We start from the raw sequence: 25,817 nt of genomic DNA, 5'->3' as shown, positions 1-25,817 counted from the left end.
TCCGAGCCTGTTCTCCCCACACCCAACACGGTCTCACTCAGGGCCCTGACTTCTCACAAACCCACCCTGTTCTCCAGTTCTCCTTTGCCACCCAACACCCAAGGCTCACTTTTGGATAGGAAATAAATGCTTTATTTTTGTAGTTGTTGGCTCTGGCTGTTTCTGGGGGTTGGTCTGAGAGCTCCAGGGCTTTGGAGGAGCCTACAGGGCAGTCACTCCCCACCGCACCCCAGGGCCCTGTTGCTGTCTCTAGGAAGGGCAAAGGCGCCGAGCAATCCACTTGGCACCACATTCACGCCACCAGAAGCCCCAGGGATGAGGTAGAAACCTTAATGAGTCACTGCGGGCCCGTTATACCCCTCCTCCTCCCACCCATGACAGCCACAGATTCAGACACAGTGTGTGAGAGGCACAGAGTCCTGACTCAGACCCACCTCCAGCTCTGGAAAGGTAGCCAGTGGGACGCCCCACTGATCTTGTATAACCAATCCTGTACCTGTTACAGGCTAGGTACAGCAGGGTCTGGGGGGAAAAGCTTGTCACTAGCCAAGAACCTGCTAGGAATTCCACTCTGCCCGTCTCCTTTGCTCTCTTAAGTCCTCTCTTCCCTCTTAGCTTTCACTTCTCAGATGATCACTGCAGGGATGCAGGGGTGGGGAGATGGGGGTTACGGCTATTGTTAGAAAGCAGCGCTCTGGTGACCAGATGGAACTAGGTGTGGGCAGTTTTGCGGCAGGCGGTCCCAGACAGGTTGATTCTTCAGCTCAGGCTCCAAAGCATGATTGGTGTCAGCAGGTGTCACAGGAACAACGCCCACAGCTGTCTCTGGACTGAGCTTTGATTCCATACAAGTTTTGAGTAGTATTCCTGGGAGTGGGATGCAAACGCAGAGGAGATACCGGTCCGTGTTGGGGGAGGGGGGTGGGCGGAGACAGAAGTGGTCCTAATCCACATTAAGGGAAGCAAAGAAAGAAAGAAAGAAAGAAGAAAAGAAAGAAAGAAAGAAGAAAAGAAAAAAGAAAAATAGAAATAGTCCTGATCCATATGGAGGTCAAGGTGGGGGAGGCAAACAGAAATGGTTCTAATCTGTGTTTATGGATGGGGAGAGCCAAAGCAGAAGTAGTCCGGCTCCATATTTGGCATCAGAGACAGGAGCTGGTTCGGGGTCGGGGTCGGGGTCGGGGTCGGGGTCGGGGTCGGGGGAGGCAGAGGTAGAGGTGATCCTGGTGTGTCTTGATGTTCAGCCAAAGGAGGAGGGTCCTGGCTTACGGCTGAGCAGTGGCAGGAACTCTCCTTTTGATCTCTCTGGTTCACCTCCAGAGAACCCTTCCTATAGCACTTCCGTCACCTTCCTCATTACAGAATGTCCCCAACACTCGGGCTCCCAGAGCTGACTTGGCAGCTCTGTGCAGACAGAGGCTTCTCCGGTTTAGCCAGTGCTCAGGACTGCGGCCTCATGTGCATTATTCATTCACACCATATTTTTCCTTTCCCAATTCTGCTCACACAGTCGTCTGCCCTCTTCCAGCGCTCTGCCACCCGCCTCCCCTCGGGGCTCCTGGAACCCAGGGTGACGCGTTTGGCAGCCCTGGCTTTAAAATTTTCCCGGCCGGGCTCCGCCTCGCCGGCAGCGGGCTCCACCCTAACCCTAAGTCCCAGGCGGCCACCGGCTCCTCCCAGTTCTCTGAACTACAAGTCCCGCCGTCCCTCGCGCGCGCTCTCCCGCCTCGCCCGTGCCCCCCACAGGCGTCGCCTGTAAATCGGTCAAGAGGGCCTTCCATTGGTCTCTCCGCCCTGTCAGTCACCTGGGAGTATTGAGGGGCGGGTCTGAGGTGGAGATCCGGATCCGGAGCGGCTGAAAGGCGGAAGTGGAGGCCGGAGCCTGGGACACCGCCGGGGGGAGAGGAGCGGAGCCTGTCCGAGCCCCGGCCCCAAGTAACGCCGCCGCCCCGGAGCCGCCGTGAGTGTGCCTGTCCCGCGACCCAGTGTCTCGTTCGCGTTGAACCCTCTTCGGGGCAGCACTTCCTCCCGCCCAACCCCGGCTTAGGGGGATAGTGACCCCTCCCCCGACCCGTAGCCCCCTCTTAAGGGGCTCCCCAGGCGTCGGGCCAAAGGGGGGCCCTTCTTACCCACTCTAACCGGCCCTTTATGAACCTTGGGACACCCCCAGGGCTCTCCTCTGGCCTGTCCAGTCCAGTTGTGGGAGAGAGAGACCCCAAATTCTGCTCCCTCTGCTCCCAGAACTGGAGGAATCTTTGCTAGGTATGAAGGAGGCGGTCTTCCTTCTCTATAGAGGTGGCGAGGAGTGCTGTCTGTCGCGGTTTTCCTCCCCGCCGGCCCACACCGTCCCACAAAAACAGTTGTCCCCTCCAGCCCTAGAGAAATTTTATCTCGATTTCCTGGGGGGGGGGGGGGGGGCGGAGGGGTCCTGGGTGACAGCGTTTCACTCTCACAGGCTCCCATAGCTCCTCCCTTCCCCTCTTTCCTCGAGCCAGGGAGCCAGCCAGGATCTCAGCAGAATTTGAAGTCTTGGCCACTTTTTAGGGATGAACTGCCTTCTTGTCTTGCCCCCTCCACCCCCATATCTGTCCTCTAGTTATATTGTTCCCTAGTTGTGTTTTCTGAGTGTATTTCTCTTCCTGCCTCTGAAAAATTTAGCTGAGGTTTGCTTAATCCTAGCTACAGATCACAGATCAGGGTGGATCTGCCCATTCATTATCTTCTTTCTCTCCCCCCTCTCCCCCTCCCCCTTGCTCCAGGCTCAGCCCTGTCCTCCCAGAGCACGTGAGTGGTTTCCAAGCTGCTTCAGAGGGACTGCTCCTCCTAGGACTGCTGTCTGTTGGTCTTTAGGGCGGAGGGAAAAGACCAAAAATTAGGAATCTGGAATCAAAGGGTCCTGGCTCATCTCTTTCCCACTCTCAAACACACACACATCTCCTTGATCAACAGGTCTATGCCACTTCTAGTCCTAGGGCCTCTCCAGTCCCTTCTGGGCTTGGACAAATTGTAGATTATGGAGGAGCAAGGTGAGAGCACAGTGGCACCTCTGGCTTCTTGATGTGCTGATTTTTGTAGCCCAAGGGATTCCGATACATGCCAGAAAGGGCTGATTCCCCCCAGCCTTTCCAAGAGGCAGCCTGTACTGACATCTGATCCTTGTCTAGTGCTTGGGACTTAGGTGTGTGAAATGGCTGTTGTCTCAGACCAGCCTGGGAGGTTCTTTGTTATGTGGCCAAAGTACAGGCCAAGACTGTACCTTAACGAGAGTAGCCTGACTCTTTGAGGCCATGACCGACCCTTGCTATCACATCCGAGGAAGGGAGGAAAGGCCATGCAGTCTTTGGGAATTTCTGTAGCTCTTCAGTGTTCTGCACCGTCTTTACTGCCCTTACAGGTGCTAAACAGTTTTGTTTTTTTTTTTTGCCTTGAGACCTTTTCTGACTTCTTCTGGACAGTCAGTCACCAGTGTCTCACTCCTACAAACTTTTGAGCTAGACCTGGGATGCACTCATTTCGTTTTTTATTGGACAACAAAAAAGCCTACCTTATTGGGGTCAACAGTTGGACCACTAGTGTGGTCTTCTTTGGAAGGTTATTGGAGACTTCTGTGGCCAGTCTAGTTTCTCTAATCTGGTCAGCCTGTGCCTCTGAGGGGCAGGGCTGGAGAGGCCTGACTGCTCACTGGCCATCGGTCTCTGACCAAACTTATCTCGCCTGTCGAGGGCTGTGGTTTCTGGAACTCTTTGAGAGTCACAGGATGAGGCTGCCAGCCTTCTGAGGGGACCCTCTTTGTCTGGACATGCTCTCCCGGCCAGAATTCTGAAACAGGTTTTTGAAGGAGAAGCTCTCCCTTTCAGAGAGATGTGGAAGGCATCAGTGCCCCCGATAGTCAGGCAGCCGCTTCCGGTATCCAGGGATTGTAGAGTCCAAGCAGAGATCTGACATTGCTTGGCAAAAAGAGGAAGGGCTCTGTGTGCCACAGAAGCCTCTCCTCTCTTGCCTCTTTCAACTAGTTGGCCTTTTCTGCCTTCATGCAATAGAGAGGTGGTAACGATGGATTTTTAGAAATCATTTTAAAGCTGCAGGGTTTTTTCACACATGATCCTCCCAAGAAACAAAGTTCTTTTCATACCTGTTCCTTACAAGAGTCCTGGGAGATCATGAGATTTTGTATCTCCATTTTAGAGATGATGCTGAAGGAATTTAAAGTAGCTAGCCTTAGGTCATCTGGTTAGAAGGTGGTAGAACCGGGGCTTGGGATTTAGGAATCCACGTGCCTCTTTTTCCCTAAGAGTGGGCCCTTCTTTGGGCTGCTTCAAGGAATGGGCACGCAGGGTGAGCAGGCAGGGGCCCCACTGCAGACCCTTTAGCGTCCGTGTCATTGATGCCCTCCTCTGCTTCTGTTTTTTTCCCCACCCCCACACCACCTTCCTATCCTCCATGACCCCCATCTCCTCTGCCTCTGGGGACCATGGTAGTTATGAGTCCCAAGTCAGTACTCTTCGGGGCGGGAGTTTGCTGACATCTGTAGCATTCACTTCTGGGAAAGTCGTGATGGCTAGAAAATGAAAGTAAAAGTGAGTGGGCTCAGGGGTCTCTCTGGGCCGGGTTATGGGTGTTGGGAGCCAGCAGCGCGGCTTCTGCTTCACCCCCTGATTCCCCTTGCTGCTCGCGGGTGGGAAGAATGTGGCTGTCCACCAGTAGCTCCTTTCACTAGAATTTACATGGAAACAGCAAGGTCAAAATTCAAATTCAGCCCCACGAAGCAAGTCCTTCTTAGAGACATCCTTCTTCTGAGCCTTGCCCAGTAAACAGAGAGGTAGTACGGTAGGGTGGAAAGCACAGCTTTATAGAGTCAGCCAGACTCTATAGTCGCCTGGCCTTGGACTTGTGACTTGATCTTGTTGAGCCTCTGTTTCTTCCAGTAAAATGGGGATACGAAGTATTTTGCAGAATTAGAAACAGGGTAAAGGAGCTAGTCCGGTGCCTGGCACAGGATAGCCAGATACCCACAAATAGCAATTTTATGGATCAGTGGGGTTTCGAAGGCACATTAGAATTCATCCCGAAGATTCTGCTTCAGCATTTGTACCACAGCATAAGTGTTGCTGTGTCGCCTGGTGCTCTGCTTCATGGTTTTACATGTTGTCTCATCTCACAGATACCAGTCAGAATCGGTGTGGGTTGTATTCCCATTTTGCAGAAGAGAATGCTAAGGCCATGACGGTGCTTCTTCATCTGGGGTTCTTGGACCCTGCGGGGGTCCTGTGCTGTGGGTAGTCCAAGCCACCGACTAAGAGGGGTCTTTGCATCTTCTAGGCACTTCCATCTTAGTTTTAAGCATTTTTGTATTAAAACAGTCATGGATCTATTACAGATTGGAATGCAAAGTTTACATGAGTTTAAGCTAACACAAGAAACTTAAAGACAATATTTTGTTTGTGGCAGGCTGCTTTGGGTTCGATTCCCAGATTCCTGGAGTTTTGCATTTCCTCTCCCCTGACTTTAATCAGGGGTGCTTTTGTTGGGGCTATTTGAGAAGCACTGCTTCAGGTAGGATTTATAATACTTTTTTTTTTTAAGTTTATTTATTTTGAGAAAGAGAGAGAGAGAAAGAAAGAACATGAGCGGGGGAGGGGTAGAGAGAGAGAGAGAGAGAGAGAGAGAGAGAGAGAATCACAAGCAGGCTCCATGCCATCAACACAGAGCCTGACGCAGGGATCCAACTCATAACCTTGAGATCATGACCTGAGCCGAGATCATGACCTGAGATCATGACCTGAGGCGCCCTGTAGGGTAGGATTTATAAACTGGGATGTCACCAAGTCCAGGTAATAGTGCTTCCAAGAGTCATGGCAGAGAATTGGAATATATCTTAAGGAGTCTTCCACATTAATAGCCTGGTATTTTAAGAGAGTAGTTCTCAGATTAAATACCCCGTCTCCTGTATATTGGAATAATAATACAAGTAAAAACGCAACTTTTTTGAGCTTTGCTACGCTCTTCTTAGCCATTCATATGTCCTGACTCCTTAATCCTCCTGACAACCCCAGGAGGGTGGTACTGTGTCTAATCCCCTCGTTATGGTGGGGAACTCCCAGTCGCGTCAGAATCGAGTCTGTGCTTGGATTCCCCTCTTGTCCCATTTCTGGGCTGTGTGCTCCCTTTGCCTCCAAGGCTCTTCTCCGCCTCACCTGCCTCCGAGGCACATTTCCTGACTTTTCCTCTTAAAGCGCAGTTGGCCGTTGGAACATCACTTCCTCTGTGAAGCCTTCCCTTCCTCTAAGTAGGCTGAGGGCTTTTCCCCTCCCTGCACTTTGGTCTTAGTACCCCTTGTCTAGTGCCTGAGCCCTGGAGGGGTCATGTCCTGTTTTATCTGTGTGTCCAGGCCTCCCATGGTCCCCATCATGGAAGGCCCCCTGCTGGGGTTGTTAAAGAAGAGGGCAGACATTCATAGGTGCCCTTGAAGCACATGTCTGCCCACATCTTTTAACACACACTTTCTGAGCTCACACAGTGTGGATCCCGAAGCCTGGCCCATATCTTTGGCCTGTCCTCCAACAAGTTGCTCACACGCAGGAGAGCAAACAGGTGAACGGGATGAATGTTACAGTGCAGATGACATGGGGGTGGGGACAGGTCACAGACTAAATTTCCAGAGGTTTGCCGTCTCCCAGTCTCCAATCTTTCCAGTGAAGGGTTTCATGGGGAAAGGCGGCCATGGCTTTGGCCATCCACAGTTCCGCTGGCCACCTTCTGCAGCACGTGTACCCAGTAGCTGTGCTTCGGTGGCTGCTTGTGGCGAGGTGGCACCTATGGCAGGCTGGGACTCAGCAAGATCACTGGGGGTGACTTCACCTCTGACGCGGGGCTGCTGCTTTGCACATCTGCATGGGCTCATTCGTGAAGGGGGGAGATCTTAAGAAAGTGGCACCAGCAGCTGTGTGGACAGGAGTGGTGAGAGCAGCCTTCCCTCTGTGACCTACTCCCATGGCCTTCAAACTCTCAGGCCCTGTGCCTGTGGGGTGGGGCACCTCGGGACCACTGATGCGGCTCCTGCCACCCCTCTTCCCACGCACCCCTCAGTGTGGCTCCGTGGAGAGTTCACTTGTTTTAGGAACATGAGTTCATGGTCACTGGTGTCCTTGGATCTCATTTTGCCACAAGATGAGCCACTGCCTTTTTTTTTTTTTTTAATTAACTTTATTTCAGAATAGTTTTAGAAAAACTTCATAGGTAGCACAGCTTTCAGTTTTCTCATCTGCTCACTTTCTGCTACTATTAACCTCTTACATCAATATTGCACATTTGTCACACTGAGTGAACCAATTTTGATACGTAATTATTCGTGAAAGGTCCGCACCTCACTCAGATTCCTTTCGCTTTTATCTAAGGTCCTTTCTCTGTTCCAAGATCCCATCCGGACACCACATTGCATTTAGTTGGCGTGTCTTCTTAGGCTCCTCTTGGCTGAGCCAGTTTCTTAGGCTTTCCTTGTTTTTGATGAGCTTGACCATCTTGAGGAATACTGCTCAGGTATTTTTTAGTGTGTTTTCGGTTAGGATTCGTCTAATGTTTTCTTCATGATTACACTGGGGTTATGAGTCAGGGGAAGGAAGACCACACAGGTGAAGTGCTGCTTTCATCACACATCAAGAGTACATGCAGTTAACGTGACTTATCTCTGTTGATGTCAGCCTTGGTCACCTGGCTGAGGTGATGTTCGTCAGGTCTCTCCACTGGAAAGTCGCTGTCTCCCCTCCCCTTTCTGTACTGTCCTCTTTGGAAGGAGGTCATTATGTATAGCTCACACTCGAGTGGGGGACTGTGCTTCTCTCCTCGAGGGCAGTGTATCTACGTGAATTATTTGGAATTCTGGAATAGGAGAGATTTGTTTGTTGTCCCTCAGTTCTTTATTCTTTTTTTAAAATTTAATTAATTTACTTATTTTGAGAGAGAGAGAGAGAGAGTGAGCAGGAGAGGGGCAGAGAGAGAGTAATGGAGAGGAAGAATCCCAAGCAGTCTCTGCACTTAAGCACAGAGCCCGATGCAGGGCTCGATCCCACAAACCGTGAGATCATGACCTGAGCTGAGATTAAGAGTTGGATGCTTAACCGACTGAGCCACCCAGGCGCCCCGATTTATTCATTTATTTATAACAGTATGGGCTCATGGATATTTATATTTTGGTTTGTAATCCAGTACTACTTTATTTTATTGCTCAGATTGTTCCAGGTCTGGTCACTGGGAGGTCTCTCCGGTCCCTTTGACCCACCCCATCATTGGGGTGGGGGGGGGGGTTCATTTTTTGAGCACTTTTTTTTTTTTTAATGTTTATTTTTGAGAGAGACAAACAGAGCGGGAGTGGGGGAGGGGCAGAGAGAGAGGGAGACACAGAATCCGAAGCAGGCTCCAGGCTCCGGGCTGTCAGCACAGAACCAGATGCGGGGCTCGAACTCATGAACCTCGAGATCGTGACTGGAGCCGAAGTCAGACACTTGACCACAGAGCCACCCAGGTGCCCCTTTTGAGCACTTCTTTATTTTTCGTCACTACTAGATGCTCCAGGCTCACCTTGCATATTTCCTGCCCCAGTCCTAGAATCGGCTATCTCTTCAAGACCACTGCCTTTTTTTTAGCAACTGTTTCCTCTAAGTATGTTGATATGGACCTGTGTGGCTGGGTTCAATTAGTTTCTTGTCTTGCTGGTTAGTCACTGAAGACACCAGAGTTCAACAAGGTGAAGATGCCCCTGGGAAATGTGTGTGGGAGACTCCTGGCAGTTGACCCCAGGAGCAGGCTGTTGCTTCTCGACTCACCCATTCATACTTCTTGTACCCCTGCCTGATGTTTTGACTGATCCAACAACTGGACTGATCCCCGAATGGTCAGATTTGGTGTTTGCTCCGGAGTTCACTATCCATTTGGGAAGATAAGATACATGACCGTCCTCTATTTCAGGTGCCAAGTGCTCCAGCCAGACCTTCCAGAACTCGGCCTTAGAAGGGAGTCCCTGTGGCCTGGGCCAGTGTTGTTTTGCTGCCATTCAAGAACAGACCTCCCCTTTGGGAGGGTTTGTGGCTCTAGGCAGGCCCAGGGCAGGCTGTCACTTTGAGCTGTGATCCTGAATCATTGAATAGCTTAAATCCTGTTGTACTGTCAGCCCTCTGAAGATGTGTAACTTGAGCCCTTCTGGCAACACTAACTTGGGATCTTAACAGGAGTTGGTTTACAAGCCTCTAGTCTTCTATTCCTAGCTGCCTGTGTGTCCTCTTCAGGTGGCTCTGTCAGAGCATCCCGGGAGTGGGGGAGGGCGTGGGTGGCCTTCCTCACCCTGGCTGCTCTCCTAGTCATCACATTGCTCTCTGAGCTGCTCAGAGGCTGTGGTGATTAATGACGCCAATTTCCAAACCTCTAGCATTTCCAGCCTGGTTCTTTAAAAGGAACTCTGGTTTCTTTGTCAGCTGTCCTAGTCCTGCCCCCTCCCCCCCCCTCCACAACTGAACTACTTCTTCCCTTTCCTGAAAGAGGCTTTGAAATGGAAGGAAGGGCATTTGGGCTTTGAGATGCTTTCTCTTGTGGGGCTTTTTCTTTCTTTTCTTCTTTTTTTAAGGGGTTATTGTTTACCTGTTTGAGGGTTCAACCCTGCTGATTTTTCCGGATAGTGGTGGTCCCCTCTCCATTCTTGTGGCTTTGGAAGCCAGTCTCCAGAGAATACAGGGTGAGGGTTATTGACAGGACACAGGACATCAAGGGTGAACTGGTCCTTTTTCTAGGACACTGTTAAAAGTCGCCGTCTTAGTCTGTTCAGGCTGCCATACCCAAATGCCACAGACTGCCCGGCTTATAAACAAGGACATTTATTTCTCACAGTTCTAGAGGCCGGAAGTCCAAGATTAGAGGGGCAGCCAGCATGGTTGGGCTGTGGTGAAGGCCCTCTTCCAGGCCAGCTTCTCTCCATGTCCTCACATGGCGGGAGGGGCAAGGGAGCTCTCTGGAGCCTCCTTTAAAAGGGCACTAATCCCAATCATGAGTGTGCTGCCCGCATGGCTTAATCACCTCCAGATACCATCACATTGGGGTTAGGATTTCAACGTATGAACGCGGCGGTGGGGGGGGGGGAGGGGGGCACAGACATTCAGACCGTAATCGATGTGTTCAGCATTCTCTCCAAATGAGGGACATTAAAGAATGGGGTCCAAGGAGACTGTAAGCAGAAGGAACATGTGAACAGGGAGTGAACATACTGATTGAGGATCTCCTTCCTTCGTAGGGACCTCCAGGGTCGGGGCTTCCCCGCCCCAGGAACATTTATGAAGGGATTGCTCGGAGCCAGGCCCTCTGCCAAGTCTCACGTGTATCCTCTTCCCAGCAGCCTTGGGAGATGGGCGTTAGTCTTTCTATCTTATGTATCGGAAAATGGGTCCAGTGACAACACCAGGTCACCCCAGTACGTGGTGGCTCCGGGACTTGAACTGGAGTTGGTCTGACTCCAAGACTTGTGCTCTTAGCCCCTATGCAGAAGGAACCTAAGAGGTCCTGTCTGAGGTAGTGAAGAGGTTCCTTGGCTGGGCTGGGCTGGGCTGTGGCTTGTGATGGGGTGTGAGCAGCCTGGCAGGTGGATGTGGATTTAAGCCTTCAACTGCCACATCACTTGCCAGACCCAACCAGGCCTGTATTGCAGCTCCGTTCACCACCTACTGTGTGTGTATTGCAGACTCTGTTTACGAGCACCTACTGTGTGTCTGGCTTGATATCATGTGCTGTTAAAACAAAGGAAACCCGTAGTGCAGCCTTGGAGAATGTTGTTGTGTGCTCCTTTTCATCTGTAACAGTGCCCTTAATTTCTCTACCCTCTTCATTCCTCATCTCAAGCCCCCAAGTTCTCCAACCTCTTGCCACCTGTACCAGTCTTATGATAATTTGGGGCCATGGAAGTAGAAGTAGGACTCATTCATTGAAACTTGTTTAGACTTATTCATTGCCTGGTTTCTTCACCTGGCACTCTTTCTGCATTTTGTTCAGCAAAGATTAAGGAAGAAAAAGTCAGGGGCGCCTGGGTGGCTCAGTGTGTTGAGTGTCCGACTTTGGCTCAGGTCATGATCTCGGGTTCCTGAGTTTGAGCCTCGCATCAGGCTCGCTCCCGTCAGCACAGAGCCTGCTTGGGATCCTCTCTACCCTCCCTCTTTCTGCCCCTCTCCTGCTCTCTCTCTCTCTCTCTCTCTCAAAAATAATAAACGTTTAAAAAAAAGAAAGAAAAAGCCCGCCTAAAATACTGTGCTTTGTATCCAGGCTCTTGAGAGTTGCCTTCGTCCCTCAGATCTCACAGTGGGAACTTTGACCTTGTTTCTTGTTAGTTGGGCAGCCTCTGAACCACAGTGTATGTGGTGTCTGAGCAAAAGGAATTTGGTTTGCTGGTGTCTGATACCTGATTCTCTTTTCCCCATTCACTTCTCAAACACGGTCTCTGCCCTCTGCTCTCTATTTAGGAGCTGAGGGCAGTGAATTCACTTGGCTTTCTTTTGTTTTCGTTTTTTTGGTAAAGACAGGAAGGGTTTGTGAGGGATGTCAGTTGCTGGTCACTTGTTGGTATGAGTAGCCCAACAAACAGGTGTGGCTGATGACCCTGACATTCGGCAGAGGTTCTTGGCATCTTTCTGGGCATGTGGCAGGAGCAGAAGTGGCAGCTGGCCCGGCTGGTGCTCCTGGCCCCCGCAGAGACCCTCCAGAGCCAGAGGGGAAGACGGGTTCTGCGTTGCTGAGATCCCAGCTAGAACTGTCCTAAGTAAATGGTAACTGCATGAGGGCGCCTGGGTGGCTCAGTCAGTTAAGCATCCAACTTTGGTTCAGGTCATGATCTCATGGTTCGTGAGTTTGAGCCCCGTGTCAGGCTCTGTGCGGACAGCTTGGAGCTTGGAGCCTACTTCGGGTCTGTGTCTCCCTCTGTCTCTGCCCCTCCCCTGCTCAATCTCAAAAATAAACACTAAAAAAAATTTTTTTAAATAATTAATAAGTAAGTAAATTAATTAATTGATTAATTAAGTAACTGCATCAGCAGAACAAATACAGGGTAGTTGTGAGGCTTGTGGGTCAGCAGGGCTCCCGTGTCTGAACTCACTGGCTTTCACGTAACTCGCACTCTGTCCTGGGATCACAGCAGGGAAGAACCTGTGCCTTGGCCGGCTCTCTTCGCATCCTCTCTCTGGCACTAGCAAGTGAAGACCTGGGTGGTGGCCCGTGAGCCACTGCTCTGCTTCAGTCCTGTTCCCACCACATCTTGTAGCTAGCTGCGTGTGGATTTGTGTCGCAGAAGGTACCAAACTTCAATCCAGCTTTTGCTTGAGACTTCTTAGCTGCCCCGTTGGGGCCAGAGGGTCCACCGCAACCCTGCCGACTGGGGTGTGCTGAGTCGGGAGATTGGGTCCCCTTAGGGAGAATAGTCTCTTAGGAGTGTCAGTGTCAGCACCTAGGGCCCCTAGTGCCTCTTAGAGTCAGGAGACAGGACGAGTTTTGCCTGGTGCAGCCGCAGGTGGTCCCCTGCCTGTCTGGCCTTCCTCACTGTCTGCCGCCCGAACGTCTGGCTCTGTTGGCCAGCACGACCAGTGAATGAGGTTCTCAGAGCTACCCATGACTCCTGGGGCCCTTCTGTGGACAGTACAGGCAGCCCACAGTGACCAAGCTGTGTCAGCAGATATGTGATGTTCTCCCCCCCCCCCCCCCCCGCCCGGCCCCCATCAGTCATCCTCCCTATAGGCACAGGGGCTGGAGGTTTCCATCCTCTGCCTGAAAGTTAGCGCTGAGTCTGCTTCTGTCAGCTTCTCAGGATCGTCTGTTGTCGAGAGCCAAGAAAGTAGCGCGAAGCTCAGGGAAGGCTTTCTTGATGTTCTTAATGGGGCAGGGCTCTAGGAAGCTGGGGATCTGTCCCTCAAGGGTGGCTTCCGCCTCACTCACCTTGGCATCTTCCTGCCCAGGAGAAAGGGCTGTGGAGCCCGGTTCTGCCTGGAGAGTGGAAAGGACCGCTTGGTCATGTGCCTCTAGGGTTTCAGACTCCTGGAGCTCCTGCACCCTGGCCCCTTTTGCAGGTGTTAGTGCTGTTAGTGGCTCCAGCAGGAGCCCCTGTGGACAGTGTCAGGGCCCCGTTGTGGTGGGGAAGTCCAGGCAGCCAGCCCCAGCAGAGTTCTCGTTGAAAGGGGAGTGAGCTGAAACTGATCCCAGTTAAGGGAGATGGATTAAGGGCTTGGGCAGATTCAAGGGCATCTTGCAGTGGTAGGGGGCGCAGCTCACCCTGGGCAGCACTCTGGGATGCTTTCCTTCCCTTCCCCCGGAAAGGCAGTCCTCTTACTGTGACTGTGTAAACGCGGCACCCCTTCCACCCCTGCTGCCAGCTCTCCTGATCCTGAATCCCCTACTTTGTGGTGGGATGAGGGGCCCCAGCCCTGGCCTGACACACCCCATCAGCGTTCTCCCCAAATCTCAACCTGGCCTTCTAAGCCTCTGGCTTCCATGGCCAAGATTCCTCTGTTATCCTCCAGGTGGGACACAGGTCCTCTGTGTTGCAATCCCATAGTACTGGTCACACGGGAAGATGCCCCTCTCTTTGATTCCATCCCCCAGCCTGCACCCCCTAAACCCTGCAGACTCTGCAGACTCCCTCTGGACTGATTGGAGAGTGCACAGCGTCACTGTGGTAACCTTTCTGCTCACTGAAAAGACATAAATGTCACCTTCCCTTTTTATTATGAAGCTTTAAGCAACTTTAAAATTCTTCAGCCCACAGTTAAGTACAAATATATTCTTAGTATGTGTGTAGCAGTCCTATTTGTATTGAATCCTATTAGCTTGCGCCTTGTTAGCTGGGTACTTTTGTTCTTTCTCTGCCCTCTATTTTTTTTTTTACGTTTATTTATTTTGAGAGAGATTTGTTCTTTCTCTGCCCTCTATTTTTTTTTTTTATGTTTACTTATTTTGAGAGAGAGAGCATGAGCACATGTGTTCGTTAGGTAGGGGCAGAGAGAGAGGGAGAGAGAGAAAATCCCAAGCAGGCTCTGCACAGTCAGCACAGAGCCAGATGCGGGGCTTGAACTCATGAATTGTGAGATCATGACCCGAGTCAAAACCAAGAATCGGACGCTTAACTGTCTGAGCCACCCAGACACCCCCTCTATTTTTTTTTGTTTTTTTTTTTTTATTTTATTTTTTAATTTATTTAAGCAATCTCCACACCCAGCATGGGGCTCAAACTCCCAACCCCGAGATCAAGAGTCGCGTGCTCCTCTGACTGAGGCAGCCAGGCTCCCCTCTTTTAGTCCTCTTCTAATTCAGGCATCCATCTTTTTGATTGTCTTTATTATTCTGAATTGTGTTATACTAAAGAGGAGGCAGAAAATATCTTCTATACAGGGAAGCTAGAATGGTTTCATAGCATTTGTAAGCTTTACTTTCTCACTGTTGTATGCAAAATTGGATTCCGGAAACATTCTGTATTGACGTGTAACTTACACGTAGTAAGATTTATACATCTCACTTGGACAGCTTGATAGATTTTTACATTTGTGTACATCTGTGTGTCTACCTCCCAAATCAAGATATAAAATATTCCTGTCTAGCAGTATTTTTTTTTTTTACAGTTTGATACATTTGATCATTTTTCCATTGTTAAAAGCCATATTCCATTAAAGCCTACATAGAAGGCTGTTATTTGTACATAGAACCCCTGTTATTTGTAGTGGCTGTGATGACACTGTTAATATTCTCGGGTTTTCTATCTGTGACGAGGAAGCCCTGCTAGAATTACAAGTCCTGGGCTTGGGTTCTGCCACCACCTGACTGTGACTGCAGGCAGGCCACCTCACCTCAACTTCATTTCCTCTGTAATTGGAAAGAGGAGGATGAGGTCTTCAAGGACCTTGAGCTTTGGCAACCAATGAGTCAAAACTAGTTAGTTAGGGGCGCCTGGGTGGCGCAGTCGGTTAAGCGTCCGACTTCAGCCAGGTCATGATCTCGCGGTCCGTGAGTTCGAGCCCCGCGTCGGGCTCTGGGCTGATGGCTCAGAGCCTGGAGCCTGTTTCCGATTCTGTGTCTCCCTCTCTCTCTGCCCCTCCCCCGTTCATGCTCTGTCTCTCTCTGTCCCAAAAATAAATAAACGTTGAAAAAAAAAAAAAAAAAAAACTAGTTAGTTAGGCCCTTAGTACTGTAAGAAACCTGTCATTTGCTAGAGCCTCGCCCTCGGCCTAATACTGTGTTATTCGAACTATGCATTGTTTCATTTAACCTTGACAACAACCCCATGCGATTGGTATTAAACAATACCGTTTTATAGATAAGAGACTGAAGCTGACAGTAGTTGCCTGTCTGACTTGGCCAAGGTCACTCGGCTAGTAAACGGTGGAGCCAGGCTCTAACTAAACCAGTCTCCCAAGTCCTAATCTGTGAGCTGTGCTGGGGAATGGTGAGTGGGTACCTCATGTGGCTCATGGCTTGTGTTGCTTCAGATTTTTCTTCCTTCTGAGTCTGCAGCCAGTCAGAGGCCCGGTAGTCCTTCTGTGAGTCTGCCCTCTGGTCCTGTGTGCTGGTAGTGGTGATTTTCCCCTTTGAGGAAGGCCTGTGTTCTGGAGCCTGTGGGTAAATCATCTCCCTGGCTGACTCGAGCTTTTTAGTGTCTTCTAGCTTCACCTTTGAACCTAACTACCTCTTCTCCTGTGCCCCACTTTTCATTCTCTGCAGGCTAACACATTGCTTCTGCTCTCATCGTTTCTTGCCCAGCTCTTGTGGTGTTAGATATTCAGGAATGCTTTCATCTAGGGTATAGCTGAAGAGTCACTGGCCAGGACCACCTTTTAGGAGGCCCTGGGCAGGGTCACTTGGTTCTCCGTCCTTCCCCCCCAGGGGCTAACCTTGAGTGAGCCCTTCTCAGCCTCTGGTCAACGGAGTCTGATTGGTTTCCCTAATCAGCTCACTGTCCAGGCTGTGCCGGGACTGTCAGCTAGAGGAAGTCTCTGAAGCAAACAGGAAGTGTGAGAGACGCCCATCAGCTGGAATTGCTCACTCTTTTACCAGGAAGGACAAAAAGCATGAAGTGGGTGACTTCACGGTTAGAGAAGAGACATATCTAGTGGAGGCTAGGGTGAAGGGCAGCAGCATCTGGCATCTTAGAGGCTTCAGTGGTTGCATGAAGCCAGGAATCAGTCCCCACCCACGGTCTGATCCACCTGTGTTGTCCATGGCACTGATCTGGAAGGGTGCCTTTCTGTCTCTGGCATTCCTCCCTCCTTCCTGTATCAGCTATAGCTCTTTAATGTTTATTTATTTTTGAGAGGGCGTGCAGAGAGAGAGAGGGGCAGAGAGAGAGGGAGACAGAAGACCTAAAGCACAGGCCCCATGCTGAAGAGCACAGAGTCCGATGTGGGGCTCGAACTCGTGAACTGCAAGATCATGACCTGAGCCGAAGTCCAACAATCAACCGACTGAGCCACCCAGGTGCCCTCAGCTGTAGCTCTTGTGCTTAAATCGGCTGCCTAGAATCACTGGGGGAACTTACTTTAAAAACATTTTCTGGACTCTACTTTTAGAAATTTTAATTCAGTTGGTCAGGGTTATTTCTAAATGCCCTGGTGATTCTGATAAAAAAAAAAGTTTGGTACCCACTGACCTTCTAGTGTCCAGAGCAGAGAAAAGACAGAGTAAGTCTAGTATTTTGCTGTTTATCTCTCTCTCCCGCCCTTGGCTCCAGAACTGGCTGGGCATATATTTAGGAGCTTGGGTCCCTCTGCCCTTTCATGTACATTGTGGGGGAAAGTGTCAGGTGGCCCCCAGTCCTTGTGATCTCTTCCATTTCCTATGAAGATAATGAGATTGGAGATGGTGCTTATACTCCATAGCCTCTGAACAAACCAAGGTTCTGACTTGGAGCGTAAGGGGAGCAGTCACGTCAAGGTGAGTCTTTTGCCATGGGTCTGAAGCTCTGCCCATTTTAGCAGCTTGGTGAAAATATCCAGGAGGAAATCCATCCTACTGGTGTGTTTTTCCTGGTGTTGGAGAAACTGGTTTAAAAAAAAAAAAATCTTTTGGCCCATTCTGTATCTTATAAGAAACTCTGACTACAACTTTAGCTCTTAAAGAGAATTTGATTTTTATCTGAAAGAAGATTTTTGCTATGGCATTTTTGGTTATAATTCCATTACCTGCCCGTACCCGTGGGTAATTCTTGCCTCTGGTTCAGAAGATTCCCACAGCGAGATTCCCTCCCCCAGCTGGCAGGCCAGCTCAGTGTGCGAATTCACCTTTTCCACCTGCCTGGGTGCATCCTCAGCTTCCCAATCTTGGGAGGGGAGGGTATAAAGCTTCCTGGGGTTCTGGGCGTGGCCTTTGCCTGTCCTAAACACGCCCATGTCTTCGCGTGCCCTTTGTGGCAAAATCAGCTTCCTCCGTGTTTTTATTGTCTTGGAAGGTCAACACCTTTGTTCACGTGATCAGCCAGTGGGGCCAGGGATAATACCACGAGGCAACGGAGGCCATAAAAAGTGCCTTGTGTGCCTGCTCATGTGCCTCTGGAAGGCAGGATCAATATCCAGGCAGAATATGTCACCTGCCAGTTTGTGGCGGGGGGGGGGGGGGGCACCTACAGCACTTTTAAAAAATACAGATACTTCGGGCTCCTGGGTGGCTCAGTTGGTTAAGCATCCGGCTTTGGCTCGGGTCATGATCTCATGGTTTGTGAGTTCAGGCCCCACATGGGACTCTCTGCGGTCAGCAAGGAGCCTGCTTCGAATCCTCTGTCTCCCTCCCTCTCCACCCCTTCCCCACTCGGGTTCTCTCAAAAATAAACATTAAAAAAAAATACAGATCCCAGACCCTCCTCCAAACCTTTGTAGGAACCTCCAGGGGCCGGCTGCACAGGTGATTTTGAAGTACAGACAAGGTCAGGAACCACTGGATAAGAGTTACTTGTCTCTCCTGGCTTGTTAAAATACAAGTTCTGTCTGGGCAGGTTTGGAAACCCACTGATTCGATGGGGACAAGACTTAGATGTTATCTCTGTATTTCTTGACTTATGGGTGCTGATTACTTCCCACCCCAGGAGCCTCAGCCCCAGCTGCTTTGGTTTTGTTGGAATCGGGGACTTGATCTTCCGTTCCCCTCTCCCCACTCCTTCATACCTCCTTCTGTAGTGCCCCAGCCACGCTCTGCTGCCCAGCCGGGACGATGTGTCACATGGATTTGTGGTAATAACCAACTTGTAATTCCATTGTGGTTTCCCTCTGCTGCTGTCGCCTGCCTGGCCCTGGGCGGCTCCTCCCACAGTTGGAAGGAGTCAGGGCCTGCAAGATCACTGTGACTGTGGGCTGGAGCCACACCTTGCAGGCCAGCCGGCTGCTGCCGCACAAGAAGGTCTCAGGGTCTCGCTCACCCAGCGACCGGAAACAGGGTGGGTGTTGTCTCCAGCATTCTTCCCACTGCAGGGAGATGGGCCAGGAGCACAGGAGGTAAAGGAGCACACAGGCAACCCGCATCCAGGTCTTCACCTGTATGCTGGGTGGCCTTGAACAGGGCATTGAACACCTGAGAGGCAGGCTATTTATGTGAAAAAAAAATGGGAGATTGTTTTAAAGCTAAAGGGAGATGATGGTTATGCAATTGCTCGGTGAATGCTAGCCGGCTCTGAAAAGGATTTCTTTGGTAGGCCTTATGAGGAAAGCTCTCAAAGAAGCCAGAAGCACAGACCCTGCCTCAAGGGCTGGAGAGTCTCGCAAACATCAGTGACTGGGGTGAAAAGAGAAAGTTGTAGGGGCACCTGGGTGGCTCAGTTGGTTAAGAGCTGACTTTGGCTCAGGTCATGTTTTCGTACTTTGTGGGTTCGAGTCCCGCGTCAGGCTCTGTGCTGACCGCTTAGAGCCTGGAGCCTACCTGTGATTCTGTGTCTCCCTCTCTGCCCCTTTCTTGCTCATGCTCTGTTTTGGTCTCTCTCTCAAATATAAGTAAACATTTCTCTTTTTTTTAAAGAGAAAGCTGTAAAACCGTAAAATATCATACCACTAGCATTTCTTGTTACTAATAGGGATTCCCCGCCCCCCCCCCCCCCACTCCCCGTACTGCCTGCCTTCCTGTATTCTTGGGGAAGAGGTGGCTCCCGGTTCAAACCTCTTTTCCCTTGGTGCTATCCAGAAAGGAAACTGTTTTTCCTGGCTAGTGAATCATGCTTCCTGAAGCTCACTTTTTAAATGAGTTGCTAGGAGGACGGGGATGCGAAAAGGGATTTCAGACTGAACAAAGCAAGCCCTTTGCCGTCAACTTCTTGCATGAGCATAGCCCATCGCTGCCCACGGATACCCTTCTCTTCATTCACGCCCCCGTCCTCTGACTGTAGGGGGATGCACTCCCTTTGCCGAGGGGGCAGCTCTGGGCTGTACTTCCTTGGACTCTTGTTCTGAAGACCCCTCTGCATTGACTCCATTCTGCTAAGGGTAGTTGAATCAAAGCTTTTTCTTTCCAGCTTAGGTTCAGACGCTATACAGATGTTTAGGATGAAATACCTCGTCACAGTACTCATCTGTAAACGTTCTGGTATTTTTTAGTATAAGTCTTCTAGAGGCTTCTGGAAATAGGCTCCTCATCCTTCTTTGCGCCTCCAAAGCTATCACTAACAGAGTGACTAAGATGTCAGTGTGGAACACCGGCTGCTTGGGGTGCAGGTCTCGGTGTCCCTCATTTGTGTCTGCCCTCCCATACTTCCCTGTTCCTTCTCTGCGTCACCTTTTGCCTCTGCCAGTAGAGAATGGAACTGAGGTCTCTGTTGAAAAGGGAAATTTGGCAGCCGTTCTGACTGCCAGCAGAGCTCTCTGGCTTGGGTGTGTGTTTGGTTTTGTGTGTGTTTTGTGTTTTAATGTGTGTGAGACTTCTGGTCCATCAAAAATGAGAGAACCAGGGGGAAGAGGTTTGGGATGAAGGAGTGAAATGGGACTTTGATTCCAGTGCACAGTCCAGCCTCCGACTGAGAAAGTTAGTCCTTCTAGAGACAGCAGGACAAAATGGCTATTTTGAATACAACTTGCACTGGCCAGTCCCTGGTCCCTGAGTGCCCACAAGGTTGGCCAAGCACCTTGTCTGATGAGCTTTCTATCTGGACTCCCTGTGCCCTGGTCAGCCTCACCATCCACTCTGGCTTTGCACCGAGGTGTGCTGTGATCTTAGCTACGGGACCACAGGTTCGTTGTTTGTTCATCTGGATCCTGGCGTCTTCCCGCGTGATTTTTTTGGTACTCCAAGGAGCCTGTTGACTTAACTGTCACCAGGCTGCCATATGCCCATTGTTCTCCTGTGTGTACGTGATACTTGGGATTGGGAAGTAATATGTTTGCTCAGAACCATGAACCTAGAGTTGGGAGACCACTTTTCACTGCTGAGATGATTGTAGGGCAAATAGATGTGTAGTACATCCTAGTTCGGGCTCTTCTAACTTCTGGGAGGTGGGGGCCAGGGGGTTGGCAGGATGGGAGGATTTAGGTCCTCAGGGAGGGCAGCGGGAGAGACCTGTGATTTAAGAGTGATTTAAGAAGGCCTTGCTGTGCGACAGTCTCTGGCCTGACCAGTACTGCTGATCTCTCTTGCAGTTGGAGGTCCCCCGTCCTCACTAAGTGCCTCTTCGCGCAGCACCGGCCCCCGCCCCACGCTCACTGGTACCACTACAGCAGGACGGGCCATGGCGGGTCGGGGAGGTGCAGCGCGACCCAACGGACCAGCCGCTGGGAACAAGATCTGTCAGTTTAAGCTGGTCCTGCTCGGGGAGTCTGCAGTGGGCAAATCCAGCCTCGTGCTCCGCTTTGTCAAGGGACAGTTCCATGAGTACCAGGAGAGCACCATTGGAGGTGAGTGGGCACAAGGGAGTGGGGCAGCCTCAGGAATGCCAAAGAAATGCCTTGGCGTTGAGAAGGGAGCCGCCTGCCCAGAGGGACTAAACGTGCCTGCGGCGGCAGCACCTCTTCCTCACCTGGGCCCTGGAATCAAATCCAACAGCTGGTCTCCATGCCGGAGTCCCCACCGCCACCCAGTAAGACTTAGCTGGGAGTCCAAAACTGGCTTCTCCTCCCGATTATGCCACTGTACTGTTGCGCGGCCTTGGCTAAGGGCCTTCCACTGACCCGGCCTCTGAAAGGGAGAGGCTCGGTCTGGATCTCTGAGGGTCCTTCTGACCGTACCAGGCAGTGCGTCTGTCCTGGCCTCTCCTACTTTGCAGAATGGGGAAATGGCCTGGTGAGCGGGCCAGCATTTCTGAAGTTGACCTTTACCCTCGAGCTCAGAGCCTATCATTGATTTCCTGGTGGTCAGCGTGTAGCCCGTGAGGGTGTGGGCTCAGTTCCCTGCCTCAGTGTCCTGTACAAACCTTAGGGGCCAGGGCGGACGTTGGGCTTGAGTCACCCTTTCTCTGCCCTCTTGGTAGGAGGTTTCCAGGCAGCTGGAAACTAAACGGGCCGAGTCAGCAGTCCTCTGCTGCCTCCTCAGCACCCGAGTCAGGAGCTGGAGACAGGGAAGTGAGGCAGTTTCCCCCACCCTGGGCCCTCAGGGGCGTGGGGGGAGGGCAGAGCAGGGAGCCGGCTTCCACTCTGAGCTCTCTGGGATCCGCCCCTGGTTCCCAGGGGGGAGGGGACTCCCACCTGCCTGTCCCGGCTCTGGGACTCCTCCTGAAGCATGTGCACAAGCACCACATGCTCCCTTGTCTCCTCAGACCAAAGATAGGGTCACTGTGTTCCCTGAAGGTAGAACCACAGGGTGGCCAATCAGGAATGGGTCAAGGTCAAAGCTGGGGGTGGAGGCTAGCCAGCATGCCTGGAGGTGGCAGGGGCAGCCGGGAAGCCAGCCACCCAGCCTCCGCCTGGCAGCGGAACAGCGTGTACTTTCAGGCGGCCCCAGTGTAGCTAAGTGTGTGAGTGTCCTCAGGAAACCGAAGGCCAGTAACACCCCTGGGCTGGAGCAAACTGAGGGACTATGGAGGCTTCCAGCCTGACTGTCCCCTGTGAGGGGAGGTGGGGAGGGGGACAGGGGGAGTGGTGGGCCCACCCTTCTGTGCTTGGGAGTCCATTTTCCCCTGGGCTTTTCCCTCTCCTGCCCCTTGCCAGTCCTCCTCGGAGGTGCTCCTAAAACGGTTCAGGTGCGGGCAGATATCCCTTCTGCCCTTGCCTAGTGTGGGTCTGTAAGGCCTGTGCAACCCCCAGTCCTCTTGACACATGGCAGAAAAATACAAACACCACCTACCCTGCTTCAGCCGCTGGGCTGGGGGCTTTTCTGGGCCCATCTCAGCAAAGAGTCCACATGCAGTACTGGGGAGATATGTGGGGGTGGCTTCTTGAGCTCCTTCTTGCCTTATAACACCACCTTCCCTCTTACAGCGGCCTTCCTCACACAGACGGTCTGTTTGGACGACACAACAGTCAAATTTGAGATCTGGGACACAGCTGGACAGGAGCGGTATCACAGCCTGGCCCCCATGTACTATCGGGGGGCCCAAGCTGCCATCGTGGTCTATGACATCACCAACACAGTAAAGATTTCCCCTTACTTCTCAACACTTTGTTCCTGGATGGGGTGTGGGCAGATTTCCTCTGTCGTTTGGGGGTGTCTCACCAGAATCTCCAGGGCGGTAGCATCTTAGACACTTGGGCTCTGCCAGCTCGAGCTTCCCTAAGTGAGTGGCCCTGGGCAGAATGCCGCCTCTGTCTCTCTGACATTCTGGCCTTGTCTCCCCAGGATACATTTGCACGGGCCAAGAACTGGGTGAAGGAGCTACAGAGGCAGGCTAGCCCCAACATCGTCATCGCACTTGCAGGGAACAAGGCGGACCTGGCCAGCAAGAGAGCCGTGGAGTTCCAGGTGGGGGCAGGACAGGACTTGGTGGGGAGGAGTAAGCCGGCTCCACGCTTGGCTCAGCCTCGGCTGCTCAGGGGCTGTGCGGAGGGCCAAGTGGGGAGGCCGGGGCGCTTTCATCTGCTGTCCTCTCGTGACTTGAATGTGGGCCTGAAGGACTTCTCTGCTTCTCCTTGTTCTTTGTCATCGGCTGGTGGCATGTGTATGCATAAGGATAGCTGAAGCTTCTGCTTATTTTTTGTGTAAACTGACTTTTCAATGAAACTTACTGAAAAAGAATTACTTTTATCCACATAAACACGCACGAGTAAAATTTACGCAGTACAGGAAGATACATGGAATGAAATTTTAATCTCCAACCCAGACACTCAGTCTCCCTTCCCCCAAGTTCATCACAGTTTCTTATTTTTCTAAAAATATACCCATGCGAATGAATCCCTTTCTTTACATCGATGGGGGTGTGCCCCATAATACTGTGTATTTTTTACCAGGCCCTTAACCAATGGACTTGTAGGTTGTTTGTAATAGCAAACGACTGGAAGCAGCACTGCGGTCAACATCCACATGCTTTTGTATTTTTTCCAAATGTGCATGTGCATTTGTAGGATAACTTTCTAGAAGTATTTTTTTAGCTTAGTGATTTTGAAGGGCAAAAGGCAGAATGGACTTAGGAAAACCTGAGTAAAACATCTGCCAATGTTTGTGAACTGAGAGGTGCTATATGTGAAGCGGGGGCCTTGGGTGTGGTGCAGATTTGGGGGGGACCCAGAGCAGGAGAGCCTCGGGACTGAAAAATCCCTGCATTGTCTCTATTGTGTGTAAGGCGACTGTGAGGAGGGAAGATTTTTATCCTGGGCCCTGGCCCTTGCCAACTGTCATCATTTCCCTCCTACCCACTTTCTCACCTCCATCTAAACCAGGAAGCACAAGCCTATGCGGAAGACAACAGTCTGCTGTTCATGGAGACATCAGCAAAGACTGCGATGAACGTGAATGAAATTTTCATGGCAATAGGTGAGTTGCTCTCCTTCCCTCCCCTCCCCTGACCAGGGTCCTATCCTATCTCCTGGCTGCTGTTTTGTAGTATGTGGTAAGTCTGTGGGGTCACTTTATCTGACTGTCAGATATAGAGAGTTCACCCCGGAAGTTTCTACAGCCTGGGCCAAAGTCTCAACATTTCACTTTCTGACCCTTTAGATTACCACCCACTGAAAACCCTACATCACCATCCCCCTACCCACTTCTTAGGATCTTTAGGCTGATCTGGCTCTGTAGTGAGTCATCCTGCCCGGGTTTGAATCCTTGTTTTATCATTTAACTCTGTGGTCCTGGGGCAAGTTATTTAACCTCTCTTGGCCTCAGGTTTGTTTTTTTTAATGTTTGTTTATTTTTGAGAGAGAGAGAGAGAGAGAGAGAGAGAGAGAGGCAGAGAGAGAGGGAGACACAGAATCCAAAGCAGGCTCCAGGCTCCGAGCTGTCAGCACAGAGCCCGATGTGGGGCTCGAACTCATAAATGGTGAGATCATGACCTGAGCCGAAGTTGGACACTTTACCGACTGAGCCACCCAGGCACCCTCTTTGCCTCAGTTTCTTGAAACACTCAGAATGCATGCACCTGGCACAAAGAAGCGAAGCTCCCCCATGGGTTATCCCAGATTGGGTGGTACAAAGGCCAGCTTCCACTCAAGCATACTTGGAAGAGTATTGGGGTAGCCCCACAAATGCATATTTCCCCTCCTCTTCCAAACAGCTAAGAAGCTTCCCAAGAACGAGCCCCAGAATGCAGCTGGTGCTCCAGGCCGGAACCGAGGCGTGGACCTCCAGGAGAACAACCCAGCCAGCCGGAGCCAGTGCTGCAGCAACTGAGCCCCCCTTGCCTGCCCGCTGCCCCCACCTCCTCCGCCTGACCGACCCGACTGGAATCCACTCTAACCAATCGCACTTAACGACTCGGGCTACCACTGGGGGGGCAGGGGGAGGGGTCCGCCATGATTTCTCCATAGAATTTTGATCATAGGCCGGAGTGAGTTATTCCACCTGCACCTTTCTGTACAAATACTAATTCAATTTTAAGTCTTAAGTCACTTTTTTAATATATATGATCTTCTGCTCTTCCCACTTCCAGCCCTTTCTACTGCTCTCCCACTCTTCCTCTGCTGGTAGTAGCCACGTGCCCCTGTTCCCCCCCACCCTTGTATGTGGGGAGGCGGGGGTTGGAGCAGTTACCCTTCTTTCCCTCTTGCTGATTAGCAGACTCAGCAAGAGCATCCATATCCTTACTGTGTTTGGAGTGGGTTTGGTTCTGGGTGGTGGCCCTAAGGGGCGAGGGAAGGGAGAAGCAGCTCTTCCCTCAGCTGGCTGTCATCAGGCTGCAGCCCCCCCCTCACCCCCTGACGCACAGCTGGGAGAGAAACCACAGCATTACCACAGCATTATTGTGACAGCCACCAACCCATTCCCCATAACCCCCCTCCCCCTCCGTCACCCTGACCTCTGGCTCTGAGCCCTGTTCTGACCAAATCACGATGATGAGTATTTGGGGGTGGGTGGGTAAGGGGGGGGTGGGTGGGAGGGGATGGAACCAACTTTTTCTGTATTTTGTATTGTATGTTTTCTTCAACATGTAACCAATCAGTATCTTGTCAATATAGTCAGCCGATCGATCGACCTCCCACTTGTCTTCCTTGTCTCTCTCTGGCAGTTTATCAGACCGCATCTGCTCTAGCTTACTTGAACTAACTTCACTCCCCCACCCCCCACCCCACAAAAGTGAAGGGATGCTGGTGGTGATGGTAACCAAGAGAAATAGGCCCTTGCTCTACCAGCTCTAAGGGGTAGGGTAGGGTGAGAGTGACCTGGGGCCGAATCTCACCAAGTTTGAAGTTGAGGGGCCCGCACTTGCCTCTCCCCCACTCCCTCCAGATTCTATTGGGGTGATGTACAGTTTGTATTTGAAAATAGTT

At 51.3% G+C, this 25,817-nt stretch overlaps 1 protein-coding gene across 1 annotated transcript; it reads left to right on the top strand.

Moving 5' to 3' along the window:
• Positions 1 to 1,856: 1,856 nt before the first annotated feature.
• On the top strand, positions 1,857 to 25,522 carry RAB5C (RAB5C, member RAS oncogene family). Its single transcript, XM_030294991.2, has 6 exons — positions 1,857 to 1,960; positions 20,607 to 20,861; positions 22,380 to 22,531; positions 22,738 to 22,860; positions 23,775 to 23,868; positions 24,605 to 25,522. Exons 2-6 carry the CDS (start codon positions 20,696 to 20,698, stop codon positions 24,718 to 24,720), a joined length of 651 nt encoding a protein of 216 aa, XP_030150851.1. The 5' UTR covers positions 1,857 to 1,960; positions 20,607 to 20,695; the 3' UTR covers positions 24,721 to 25,522.
• The last annotated feature ends 295 nt before the right edge of the window (positions 25,523 to 25,817 follow it).

Source organism: Lynx canadensis, chromosome E1, assembly GCF_007474595.2.
Source record: "Lynx canadensis isolate LIC74 chromosome E1, mLynCan4.pri.v2, whole genome shotgun sequence".
NCBI classification, from domain to species: domain Eukaryota; kingdom Metazoa; phylum Chordata; class Mammalia; order Carnivora; family Felidae; genus Lynx; species Lynx canadensis.
This window is presented reverse-complemented; position numbering and strand designations above follow the sequence as displayed.